The sequence below is a fragment of the Thamnophis elegans genome, chromosome 3 (genome assembly GCF_009769535.1).
Source record: "Thamnophis elegans isolate rThaEle1 chromosome 3, rThaEle1.pri, whole genome shotgun sequence".
In the NCBI taxonomy this organism is placed as follows: domain Eukaryota; kingdom Metazoa; phylum Chordata; class Lepidosauria; order Squamata; family Colubridae; genus Thamnophis; species Thamnophis elegans.
Window position 1 is genome coordinate 148,083,141 of NC_045543.1, and position 14,113 is coordinate 148,097,253.

Below are 14,113 nucleotides of genomic sequence, written 5' to 3' on the forward strand. Positions count from 1 at the left end.
GAGATGAAGACCCTTGGAATGGTGCGGGAATAGGAATGGATTTCCAGAGAGAAAATTGCTGACTGCAGGAACCATTTGCACCACTCAGGTGACCCTGAGGACACAGACAAACCTCCAAGTGGCCTCAAGGACCCTCTAAAAGGATGCAAATGACCAGCTGTCTGCAAGGAGTATAAATCCTTCCATTCCCCACCATCCAGTCAGAACTGAAGAAGCTTCTCGGATGAGAAGCGAAACTTCTTCAAAAGAAATAACCAGAAAGTCCAGTTGCCTCCTGAAAAAAGCACCTTTGGGACAACCATGATCTGGATGACTGAGAAACTACAGGGAAGAGCTCGGGATGCATCCTTGGGATGAAGACCCTTGGAATGGTGAGGCATATGAACGGATTTCCCAAAGACTGAAGACTACAGGAACCATTTGCATCACTCAGGTGAACTTGAAGACACAGATAAACCTCCAAGGGGCCTCAAGGGCTCTACAAAAGAATGCAAACATCCAGCTATCTGCAAAGATTATCATGTCAGGCCTGCATTTATATTCCTCTTAGAATTTTGGCCTGCCACACTTTCTCTTATTTAATTATGCTGTTTCTTTAAGTATAGTCAATGGGAGGCGGGAATAGAAGGAGTAGGATTTTGGAATGTATTGTTTTTCATTCTTTGCTAGAAGTCAAGGTCATCCTTTGTCTCCACACCAATACACCTGACCGGAAGAAGCTGGGCATGGACGCCAGCGTGGAAGAAGGAGATTGGACCATGTGATGGATTGTGGGTGTGGGGACAAGATCATGAACTTTTAACTGGGTGGGATTCTGATGTAACTTCCAGAGTTGGAATCCCATAGCTATGTGCCAACATGCCTGCTTTATTAAATTGGAACTTTAAGCATACTTTTACCTTTGATTCTGTTTTGATTCTACATGGTATTTGGAATGCTGACATATCAATCCCTCCCTTCCCCACCATCCAATCAGAACTGAAGAAGCTTCTGGGATGGGAGAATCTCTACAAACGTTTAGCTATGCAATTTGAGATGAAGACCCTTGGAATGGTCTGGGAATAGGAATGGGTTTCTAGAGGAAAAAATTGCAGACTACAGGAACCATTTGCAGCACTCAGGTGACCCTGAAGACACAGATAAACCTCCAAGTGGCCTCAATGACCCTCTAAAAGGATGGAAATGACCAGCTGTTTGCAAGGATTATCATTCCTTCCATTCCCCACCCTCCAGCCAGAGCTGAAGAAGCTTCTTGGATGAGAAGCAAAATGTCTTCAAAAGAAAAAATAAGAAAGTCCGGTTGCATCCTGAAAAAAGCACCTTTGGGACAACCATGACCTGGAGGGCTGAGAAGCTCCATAGATGTTCTTCATATATTTCATTTACAATTGCATAACAGCCGATCCTCATTTGCTGATGACCCTCTGGCCATTCAAATGCCCCCCTTAGCATTAAGAGATAAACCCGCGTGAGCAGCTCAGCCCGTTTATCACCGAGCCCTTCCGTCCGCGCGCAAATGTGCGTTTATTCCCTTCCTCATCCCGATACCCACAACCCACTTACGGCCCTAGATCAACACACTCGGCTCAGAAGTAACACAGCGCGTTTCAGGTTTGGCTCAGTTTAAGTCAGGCGGACGCAGCCATCGCAAGGGGGTAAAATCACGATTTACGGATTCGTATGGCGAACGAAGCCAACCTCTTAAGGCTGTGACTCAAACACACCGCGAATAAAACAAACCCAGGAAAGTTGGAAGGAAATCGGAAAGCCAGTCATGCGGTCCTGCCATCGTGTGCCACGTTCTCGTTGAGGGAAAGTCCCCCCTTCCAGGAGAATGAAAGAGTTTGAGAAATTATTATTATTATTTTTTTAAAAAGGCAGACTATCGTACTTCCCCTAAAAGAGAAATGGAAATCTTAAGGGAGGCAGAAACTCAGAGCTTCAGCTGCTCCCTGCCGCCAGCAGATATTTGGCGCCCATTGAGAAGGACTGGGCCAGCCTATCTGTCAGGTTTCTGAAAGATGCCCTCATTAATTCATGAGCCTTGAGCCAAGTTTCAAAAGAAAACCAGACATTTATTAGGAACACCATTTTGGCAAAACCCCATTGCAGTCAGGTCTGAGCCCCATTTAAATTATGGCTGAACTTCACCTGTTTCTTCCCTCCCTTCAGTCTGTGTCATAAATCACATTCTACAATGAGGTGCACGCCTCCCAAGCCTGCTGTAGTAATCTGAGATCCGACTCTAGCCGAAGGTATGCGTGCAATGCGCGCCCCACCTTTCCTCCCCACCTGATAACAGACATGCAAATGCTTTATGAGTTGACACTATCTACAAGACAAAAGACCTCCAGCTCCAGGGTGGTGGGATTAAGACATGACTCTCCAGGACATAATAGGATTATCTGGCAGCCGGGCTCACTGCATTACAAAATCTCCTAAGGACATCAGAATCCAAACTTCAACCAAACTTATCTCAGGCAAACATGACCCCACATGGCCCCATATGGGAATCTGATTACAGCCAACAGAATACATGTTCTTGCACAGGAACAGGAAGCTCAAGTTCAAAGCCCCAAGAGTAAGTATAAAAGCCCCTCACTCTCAACCCCATGTGTTCAGCTGCGCCAGAGAACCATGCACTTGGTGGTTCTAATTTGCCATTAGGAGAAGGAAGGAAGGAGAGAAAGAGGAAAGGGAGAGGAGCAAGGAAGGAGGGAGGGAAGGAGAAAGGAAGGAGAAAGGGAGAGATGGGGGGAGGGAAGGAGAGTGGAAGAAAAGGGGAGGGGGGAGGGAGGGAGGAAGGAAGGGAGGGAGGAAGGAAGGAAGGAGAAAGGGAGAGATGGCGGGGGGAAAGGAGGAGAGGGAGGGAGGAAGGCAGGAAGGAAGGAGAGAAAGAGGGAGGGGAGGGGAGTAAGGAAGGAGGAAGGGAGAGATGAAAGGAGGGAAGGAGAGTGGAAGAATAGGGGAGGGAGGGAGGAGAATGAAAGGAAGGGAGAGAGAGAGAGAGAGAGGAAGGAAGGGAGAGAGGAAAGAAGGAAGGAGAAAGGGAGAGATGGAGGGATGGAAAGGAGAAAAGAAGAAAAAGGGAGGGAGGGAGGGAGGGAGGGAGGGAGGGAGGGAGGGAGGAAGGAAGGGGCTTCAGAGTCACACTTGATCACCTCTAAAATCTGCCCTATCTCACCAGATCCCAGCCCTCCTCAACTCCCGAAAGTGGGCTGCAGAATAACCTAGGGGAGCATCTCCCCTAAAGTGAAGCCAAAGGAGGGCAATGAAGCAGGACAGCCAAGAGGAAGCAGGGCGGATATGCTCAGATTTTCGCTCTCTTCCTTGCAAGGATGAGCCTCTTTTGGCACAGCAAAGCAACATCCCAGGGAACAGCTGAGGGGGGGGGGGGAGAGCATTTCCAACTCGAAGGGAGCCAACAGCCCCTGCTGGTAGCCCCCCCCCCCCCCCCCGGACTGCTTCTGAACGCCAGCAGGCAGCGATAGGTACCCAGCTACAAATTAGGGCCATTATTTCTCCCTGGTTGGCTTTTTTATTCCATGCAATCAACTCCCCACTTCCACCCGCTCCCCATTTGAAGCCAATTTCTTTCTTTTTTTACAAAAAAAAAGGATATCTTCCCTCTCTCTCACGATGAGGACATTCTGGTCCTCCATCTGCCTGATCTTCTTCTCAAACGCCTCCTGCTCAGCTTTCAGGCGCTCCTCCGTCACCTCTTTTTCCTCGCTCACTCTGAAAAGATCAACACAACACACACCGTCAGACCTGCAAGCCATCCGTTCATTTTTGGGTTTCGGGCCCGCCACACTTTCTACTATTCATTTTCTATGGTGGGAAAATGGGAGAGGGGGATTATACGGAGTTGGGTGATACGTAGCCATAACAACATTCTTTCCAGAAAGCCAAGGTCATTATCCTTTGTCTTTGCACCTGACCGGAACTGGATGGGTGGAAGCTGCCAGCATGGCAGAGGGAGATGGGACCATGGGATGGACTTGTGGGTGTGTGGGGCAAGATCTTGAACTTTCAACTGGGTGGGGAAAACCGGGAAGCTTTCAGATTCAGGTTTTCCCAGATGGGCCAACATGGCTCTCTTCATCAATTGGAACTTTGAGGAATCCTTTGCCTTGGACTCTGATTTACTTTTGGATGCTATTTGGAACCCTGACACACACACACACACACACACAGACTGTCAGACCAATACCTGCCACCAATAGAAGATGATGGATTTCGGTGAGGAGTAGCCTGAAGCCCCCTCTGCCTCGACTCCCACCACTCACGATTCCTGCTGCTCAAGGGGGGGGCGATCAAGTAGTTGATTTGGTTGTGCTGCTGCCCTCATGGATTGTGTTTGTGTGGTTGTGTGGTTTTTATATTGTGGATTCTTAATGTGGTAAACCGCCCTAAGGAACCTGTGTGTGAGTTGGGTGGTCCTGTAAAATTTGCTTAATAAATAAATAGATGGGTAGAATATATAATAACTGTAGCTCAGGATTGAATTTAGGGTCCGGCTGGGTGACTTGGGGCTAAGCACCGGGAGACTGAGAGTTCTAGTCCCATCTTATGAATGAAAGCTGGCTGGGTGCCCTTGCCCCAGTCATTTTCTCTCTGCACAACTCCCCCCCCCCGGGTTGTTGTTGGGAGGAAAATAAAATGTTAGGTATGTTCGCCACCTTCAGTTGTTTGTAAATAAATGTGGATTAGAAATAAAATAAACAAATAAATAAATTTACAGCAGGGGAAACCTTTCGTCAGTTCTCTGTGTGTTGGGGCCCGCCAGCGGCAAGTGGAGCTGGCAGCAGATTCGGGCAGTGAGGAGGTTGGGGAGGAACCTGGGCCAGTCCTGGAGTCTGGGGAAGGCTCTGATGAGGGCTCTGTGTCGGAGGCAGAGAGGGGGCCAGGGCCGCATGCCAGTTATCAGCTGCCTTCGGAGTCAGACATCAGTGAGGCAGAGGAACAGCTGGAGCCAGTTCCCAGTGTGCGCATGCACAGAGTTGCTAGACAAAGGGAACAGCTAAAGAACAGGGGTCAACTTGAGAGTAAGGCCACAGGTGGACGGTGAATGACCCCTCCCATAGGGAATAAAAGAGGAGCAAAGGGGGAGTGGAGTTTGCAGGAGATAATTAGTTTGCTTCATTGGTTCGTGACTCTCCAAGACTCCTTGCCAAGTTCCGCAGATATCAGCCTGGCCGCTCTCCGAGCCAGATAAGGTCTGTGACTGTAAATCCTCCCTCGAAAGACTTTGCTGGATGTGAATGAGAGGAATTCACAGTAACTTAATAAAAGAGGTTTTTTTGTCGGGACCAGGAGTTTGCTTCATGCTCTCGGGAAGCCTCGGTCAGAACACTGGCATCCTTCAAAATGTTGTAGAATACTTTGAATAAAGACAAATCCCTCCAATTCACAAAGCCCTAACTGGGAAGGAAATTCTCTGCCTTCCCCATGATCAAACCCAGTTTATCCTCCTCACCTTGCAAGCTCCTTAATTAAGTTTGCGATGCGCCTCTTGTCTTCGGGGCATAAATCCTTTAAAGAAGCACTCTTCGTTTCTCCTTTGTCGGGCCCCTAAAAAATTAAAACCCACATTTACAAAAGGAACTTCGTTAACATAGAAACCTTCCTTGAATTTACCCTAAATGTATTTTAAGCATGAACAGATTCGACTGAAAATTCAGCCACAACTTGAATGGACCAAGGAAGAAAAGACACATTTTTACAAACAGCTAGGGGGGAATAATTTCCCAAATGTTGCGCTGGAAGAGTCATTGTTGGCTTATGCTTCCATAAACAAGCTTCACCCAGGGATGGAAGGAGGAAAAAGAGAAGGATTGCAATACTGCACGGACCTCAGAAATGGGGGTTTAGACAGGGGGCACAGTCCTATTTTTAACCTTGGGGAATTTATCATCTGCAGCTGATGCAATTTTTTTTGCCAGAAGCAAAAATTGCTAGGTAAAACTTCATAAGATCTGAAGTATTACTTTTTTCAAATGCAAATCACCACCCCCCAAAAATGGCAACCCTCAGAGAGGGTCCGCAACTTGGGTGTCCTCCTGGATTCTCAGCTGACATTAGAATACCATCTATCGGCTGTGACCAGGGGGGGCTTTTGCCCAGGTTCGCCTGGTGCACCAATTGCGGCCCTACCTGGACCAGGAGGCACTTCAAATGGTCACTCATGCTCTCGTCACCTCTAGGCTTGATTACTGTAATGCGCTCTACATGGGGCTGCCCCTGAAGAGTGTTCGGAGACTACAATTGGTCCAGAATGCGGTTGCGCGAGCGATATCGGGTGTACCTAGGTACACCCATGTTACACCTATCCTCCGCGAGCTGCACTGGCTTCCCATCGGTCTCCGAACGGGCTTCAAGGTGCTGGTCGTTACCTTTAAAGTCCTACATGACTTGGGACCTGGATACCTGCGGGACCGCCTCCTGCCACATACTTCCCAACGACCCATTAGATCTCACAGGCTGGGCCTCCTTCGGGTACCGTCGACCGGGCAATGCCGGTTGGCGACTACTCAGGGGAGGTCTTTCTCTGTAGCTGCTCCGGCCCTGTGGAACAATCTACCCGCAGAGATCCGGACCCTTCCCACTCTCCTGGCCCTCCGGAAAGCCATTAAAACTTGGCTGTTCCGGCAGGCCTGGGGCTGTTGACCCCAAAATACGGTCCAGGCCCATTTAGAACGGAGTGCATGGTATGCTGTTTTTAAATCTACCTTTTCTTTCCCTGTATTTTATTTTTTGATTTATTTCTGTAGTGTAAGCCGCCCGGAGTCCTACGGGATTGGGCGGCATATAAATGTTATTAAACTTGCAAACTTGCAAAAGTACATTTTGGAAATGTAAACTAAAAATAAAAATGAACGACTCAAAACCTACTAACAATAGGCATAGTTAAATAAAAAAAACTGATAATGATAATAATGTAAACAATGTGTAGTGTTATGATAAGCAATAATTGGATATGAATATTGAATGATACCCATGAAGGGAAGATCAGAAAACTTTTTGGATTATATATAAAGGTCAATAAAAAAAAAACTAAATTAGGTAGAGTCAGGTTTTGACTATTAGGGGGAAAATGTTATAATATAGGATATAGTCAAATAAAGAAGGGATGATGATAAATAATTTATATATAGGTATGGATACAACCTAAGGAAACTGGATGTAAATTGTAAACAGTGCTTTGAAAAGGAGGATTGGAAATTGTTGTTACTAAATATTATGGATGTTTAGCTAGAAGAGGACATAAGGACTCAGTACTATTGGAGGATCTTAGAAATAGGAAATGAAATACCAATATGTGGTTATGTATTAAATTTTGGTATATTTTATGATGAAGGACGTCTAAACAATGATAGTCAAATAAAACTGGAGGTATGATGATGGTAACATACATGAACATTAGAGTTAAAATACTTGAGTTAATATGAACTGTACTTGATGACGGTGGAAGAGATGCACGAAAGCCTTTTGTAACCAACTGAAACACTTTCTACAGTATGGAAAGAAAGATTTTATGTGTCATGTTTGTTTTGAAAATTAAAAATTAAAAATTATTTTATAAAAAAAAAACCTACTGATAGAACTAAGAAGGAATTTCCTGACAGTGCAATGATTAATCAGTGCAACGGCTCGCCTTCAGAAGTTGTGGGTGCTCCATCACTGGAGGTTTTTAAAGAGATTATAGACGACCATTTATCTGAAATGGTATACACGGTTTCCTGCTTGAGCCGGGGGCTGGACTAGAAGACCTCCAAGGTCCCATCCAATTCTGTTATTCTGTATTGTTCTGTTATCTCTAAATACTCAAAGTGACTCCCGAACAGTAAATTGCATGGTAAAAACCGTGCAATTGGCAACTCAGGTTTTATCCCGTAACCCTAGCTGCAAATTCCAAAACACGCTCCTCCTGCAATGTCCAATTGGCTACCAGAGTGAGTCTCTGGGCTTCATGGAGCAAATTGGTAGAGCATCAAAAATTCAAAGTACCAATGATGTGATAGTACCCGTATAGTATTTATTTATTTTTTTAACCAAGAGGTGTATTTGCACTCTTGCACCACCAGAGGGCACTTGGTTGTCCAGAAAATTTCTGCACACCCAGAAATTAACAAAGACTTTTAACAGTTCGGGAAACAGGTAGTCCTCGATTTACGACCATAACTGAGCCCAAAATTTCCACTGGCTAAGCAAGGTAAGTTGTTAAAAGAGTCACGCCTCATTTTACGGCCTTTTCCCCCAGTTGTTAAGTGGATTGCCAGCGCTTTCTGGTGGTCAACCTCCGTAATTTTCACGGTGAATTTCAATTGGAAGGATACACCAGGCTGGGGAGTTCTGGGAGCCGAAGTCCAGCTGTCTCAAAGATTTAGATGCTGCTAACAAGGCACATCCTTCTTCTCTGCGACCTTGTCAATTTGTGGCCCAATTAAGAATGGATCCCACAACGAGGAGGAGGTTCCTACTTTTCCCTGAACACCATGGCTGGGAGATGTGGTTCGGCCACACCAAGAAACTGCATTTTTTTCTCGCTTCTGCTCTTTCTTTCAAAGACTTCGAAAGGTAATTTTGAAATTAGTGTTTCAAGCCGACTTTGGGATAGATAATAGCAATCAACTTGCACGGAGTGAAGTTTCGGGCTGCCCTCGAGCGGCAGAGAGTCTCATTCAAGTCAGAATCAGAGTAGAGCTGGAAGGGACCTTGGAGGTCTTCTAGTCCAGCCTCCTAATGAAGCAGGAGATGTTAATAGTATTTCAGACAAGGGGCTGTGCAGTCTCTTCTTAAAAACCTCCAGGGATGGAAGCCCCCACAACGTCTGGAGGCAACTTCTGTTCCACTGGTTAATTGTCCTCACTCTTAGGAAGCTTCTTCTTAATTCCAGATTTCTTCTTGATTAGTTTCCATCCATTGCTTCTTCTTCTGCCTTCTGGTGCCTTGAAGAAAAGGTTTACCCCCCCCCCTCTTCTTCTTTGGGGCAGCCCCTCAAATACTGGGAGACCGCTATCATGTTCCCCCTAGTTCTTCTTTTCTCTAGACCATTGATGGCTAAACTTTTTCTAAAAGCATGCAAAAATTGTCCATGCGCGTGCTATCATGCGTGCCCAAACCAACAATGGAATGAGCCCCCCCCCATGTATGCGTGTGACCCTCACATGGGGGGGGTTGCCCTCCCCAGGCTCCAGAGTGAAAAGGGCCTCCCCTGGTCCACCCCAGAGGCCCTCTGGAAGGCAGAAACAGATGGGTTTCTGAAATTCCGGCTGTCCCGTTTTTCGCCCTCCCCAGGCTTCAGGAAAGCTTGGGGCTGCCGTGCCAGCAAATTTGGCTCCGCGTGCCACCTGTGCCATAGGTTCACCATCTCAGTTCTGGACTAACCAAACCCAAATCCTGCAACCGTTCTTCATATGTTTTAGTCTCCAGGCCTTTAATCGTCTTAGCTGCTCTTCTCTGCACCTTTTCCAAAGTCTCAAGGTCATTTTTGTAGTACGGTGACCAAAACTGGATGCAGCATTCAAGGTTTTAAAAGCCTTACTAAGGTTTACTAATACTTACTAATTAGTAAATTAGCCTTACTAATACTTCCCGTGATCTTGATTCTATGCCACTGTTTATACAACCAAGGATCGTATTAACTTTTTTGGCGGCGGCTTCACACGGCTGGCTCATGTTTAAGGGATGGTCCACCAAGACTCTCCAAAATTCCTTTTTAATTTACAACAGCCTTTTCACTCGAACTGCTTCCAGTTAAGAGTTCTGAGTTTTATCTGCTAAAATTCCCTAAAGCTTGGGGGGGGGGGGGGTTCCCCAAAAGACAAATCCCTGTGGATCATTCTTTGGTACCTGCGCATGCCGCACCACGGTGCTCCTGTGATACAAAAGACGTCTGCATCTCCCTTTGCACTTGTGAGTCGGAGAATTTCGACGCACAATTGCCCCAGGTGAATGGCCACGTCAGGGTCTCTTTGTTGGTGAGTTTCAGAGGCACTGAAGCCAAGCAGATGCTTTTTGAAACTGATTCAGAACTCAGGAAGTAATTTAGTAATTTACCTTATTTTTCAGAGTATAAGACGCACCTTTCCCCACCCCCTAAAAGAGGGTGAAAATTTGGGTGCGTCTTATACACTGAATGTGCCACCCTCCCACCCACCGGCCCCCAGCCTTTGGCCTCTGCCTCCCATCAATTTACCTCCTTGCAGCAAAGAGGGAAAATGGGGCTTGGGGAGGATGCAATAGGCTAAGGAAATCCCTGCAGCCTGAAACAGCTGATGATCGGGAGGCCCAGGCTGAAAGTGAAAGTGAAACTTGCTGTTTGGTGCAAGGAGGCAAATTGCTGGGAGGCAGAGGCAGATTTTTTTCCCCTTGTGCTAATCAGGCTGTTTGCTGCAAGGAGGTTAAGCCAATAACTATAAACGCCTATAGAATGTTCAAATTATTAGACTTATTTTTTTTTAAGACTGCTTTATTATTGTTCTGGACAGCTTAACAAAATGAAGAAGCTTCTTAAAATAAATCCTTGATCTGAAGAGGCCCGGTGCTATTGCATCTTCTTTTAAATAGCAGAGACAAACTATACTTCCAGAAACCCACATCAATTTTAACAGCATCTGTACAAGTATAGATTGAAATGTAACACTACAAACAGTGTATATTGTCTGTGCTGTTTGCTGTTTGTTGCAAGGAGGCAAATTGCTGGGAGGCAGAGACAGATTTCCCCCCCTTGTTTTCCTCCCCAAAAGCTAGGTGCGTCTTATACTTCGGAGAGTCTCATACTCTGAAAAATACGGTAGTAATTTATCTGCCAAATGCTGGAAATGCAATCAGACCCCAAGTACTTACTAGCATATGTGGTGGACTTGTAGCAAAGCAAGAAAATATTGGGAGAAAATAGGTAGCTGGTTGGAAAAGATAATTAAACAGAATATAGATCTGAAACCAGAAGTATATCTGTTGGGAGGGTTATGATAAAGGGACCACATATTTGGTTTTGCGTATACTGACAGCAGCAAGGATTATATTTGCCAAATACTGGAAAAATGAGAACACCCCGCCAGATGAGGCTGTAATTCGAAAAATTTTAGATTGCGCTGAAATGGACAGACTCACTTTAGAAATAAAAGATAAAGAGGACACAGGATATTTACTTGATATGGAATAGATTTTATGAGTGGTTAGAGATAAAAGGTATGAATTAGAGGAAGAAAGACTATGAACGTATGTATTAAAAATAAAGATAGATTACAACTACAATCATGTCAATATAATTAACAAAAATGTAAAGAAGCTAATATAAATAGCAATAGCAATAGCAGTTAGACTTATATACGCTTCATAGGGCTTTCAGCCCTCTCTAAGCGGTTTACAGAGTCAGCATATTGCCCCCACAGTCTGGGTCCTCATTTCACCCACCTTGGAAGGATGGAAGGCTGAGTCAACCTTGAGCCGGTGAGATTAGAACCACTGAACTGCAGATAACAGTCAGCTGAAGTGGCCTGCAGTACTGCACCCTAACCACTGAGCCACTGCCAAGATTGTCAGTTAAAATTACTTAGTTATATTATTACTATTGTTATTAGTACATGTGTTAGTATTTATTACTGTCTTTTCTCTGGTGGTTCTTATTTTTTTGTAAATGGTATACCCTGACAATACACTGTATTGAAAATGTTTATGAATAAAAGTATTTTTAAAAACAAAAAGAACTCGGGAAGTGTTGGGTAGAGACACTAACGCAACCCCTCGGCACACCTGAGCACAGCAAAACATGGTCTGCAGGACAAGATAAGCACCACAGCTGCTGAGATTCACTTGGCCCCAAGACTCTGGGCCTTTTGTAAATCCCTGAGGCTTGGATGCTCCCTGGAGCATGAGGTCTAGAGGTTGTTGAGCCTGTTGAGGTTCTTTTTCTCAGCACAATTTACAGTGTTTTTCAGACTATAAGATGCACCAGAGTATAAGATGCACCATGATTTTGAAGAGGTAAATTTAAAAAAAAAAAGGTTTTGCATTCTGCAGGCCTCCCAAACCCTCTGCAGGCCTCATTTTTTTGTGTGAAAAACGGGGCATGCAGAGTGTTTGAGAGGCCTGCAAAGTGCTCCTGGGGGCGGGGGGGGGGGGACAAAAACGAGAAAAAAACGGGCCAATTTTGCAAAATAGTGGCATGCATAGGCTTTGGGAGGCTTGTAGAGTGAGACCGCCTACTGCCAATTACCTCCAACAGACAGATTAGATCCCACAGATTAGGCCTCCTCCAAATTCCATCCGCCGGCCAATGCCGACTGGCGACCACCCGGAGGAGGGCCTTCTCTGTGGCTGCTCCGGCCCTCTGGAACGAGCTCCCTGTGGAGATTCAGACCCTCACCACCCTCCAAGCCTTCCGCAAAGCCCTTAAAACCTGGCTGTTCCGACAGGCCTGGGGCTAATGAGTTTTTGTCCCCCCTCGAATGGTATAGTTGTTGAAGTGTTTTAAATTGTGGTATTGTTTTGTTTGTGTTGAGTCCCTCCGGGGAATAGGGCGGCATAGAAATATAATCAACTCAACTCAACTGCTTCTGGGTGCAAAAACAAGCAAAACCCGGCCCATTTTTCACTCGTTTTTGCCCTTCCCAGCCCCCAGGAGCTCTTTACAGGCCTTCCCAAGCCCTCTGCGGGTCCATTTTTGTGAAGGGGGCGGGGTTTTGGGAGGCTAAAAATGCTGTATTCAGTGTATAAGACGCACCCAGATTTTCACCCTCCTTTTGGGGGGCGAAAGGTGCATCTTATAGTCTGAAAAATACAGTAAATTTGCATGAATGGGCTCAGGCTGTCCCAGAGAGCCGGTTGGTTAAATATTGTGTTGCAGTTATTCTTGGCACTGTTTCGGATTGTTTTGGGAGGCTTTCGGAAGTTCTAAGCACCAGCCAGGAGTCACATTTGGGAGATATAAATCGATGTATGTATGTATGTATGTATGTATGTATGTATGTATGTATGTATATTTGTCAGCCTCTGTTTTGCTGCTGCTTCGGCTGCCATGAAACGGGGAGGGAGGGCATGGTATTTGGGAGGGGTTACTAATTGTGCTGGAAGAAGATTCTGGAGTTTTGCTGCCTGTCGGACTACGCATGCGGAGGAGGTTTCCCGCCAAGGCTAACGGCACCGACATTCCATCTTGGTGATGCCTTTCGAAGTTATCTCGCACCTGACACTTAGGAGAATTATGATTGGACTGTAACGGGGATGCCAAGGGGTGGGGAATGGGTTATTTTATATATCAATCGCTTTCGCGCCTAAATAGTCAGTCTTCGCTTTGCTACGCTTCTAATCATTTATAATTAGTAAAAGTACACTTGATTTCTACCTATGGAGTCTCGTGATCTTCTTTCCTAATTACTCAATGAAGAGGTGCTGATATATATATATATATATATATATATATATATATATATATATATATATATATATATATACATACACACACACACACACACATACATACACATGCATGCATACATACATACATACATACATACATATACACATATATAATATAAATACCGACAGAGGAGAGTATTTGTAGCACAGGAAGGTTCCTGATGCTCTCCTGAGCTTCGGTATCCATGGAGATTCTCCATCATCCAGGTTATGGCTGTCCCAAAGGGGCTTTTATAGGAGGCAACTGGACTTTCTGGTTATTCTTTGAAGATGTTTTCAGAGCTGAAGAAGATTCTTGGATGAGACACTAAACATCTTCAAGGCAAGTCCGGTCGCCCCTTGAAAAAGCCCCTTTGGGGATTTTTTTACTATTGTTTATCTGTGTATACTATTACTGTATTAATATTTCAACTGACAGAGACATTCATCACAAATCCACGATGCAGCGTGGCTAAAGTTAAAAACCTGATAAAAGGATAACTATAAGATAACTATAAGAAACAGCACACAAATAATCAATAGGATTTAAAAAGGGGTCTTTCTAGAAAGAAAAGGACACAATCAATAACAAAAAGGGCTCTTTCGTATTACTGGATCCCATGCCCAGTGACAAAAATCACACCTGAAAGGCCTTGCAAAAAGCCTCTCGCAGAGATGGAAGGGACCCTGGAGGTCTTCTAGTCCAACC

The 14,113-nt window shown here is 45.2% G+C and overlaps 1 protein-coding gene across 1 annotated transcript in view; it reads right to left on the reverse strand.

Annotated features, from left to right (window-relative positions):
* The window catches only part of KIAA1328 (KIAA1328 ortholog), a 188,671-nt gene that overhangs the window by 163,175 nt on the left and 11,383 nt on the right, over positions 1-14,113 (reverse strand). Inside the window, exons 4-5 of the mRNA XM_032212462.1 lie at positions 5,480-5,574; positions 3,623-3,738 (exon numbers count right to left, since the gene is read on the reverse strand). Coding sequence (XP_032068353.1) covers positions 3,623-3,738; positions 5,480-5,574 — 211 coding nt within the window. The remainder of the gene's footprint in view (positions 1-3,622; positions 3,739-5,479; positions 5,575-14,113) is intronic.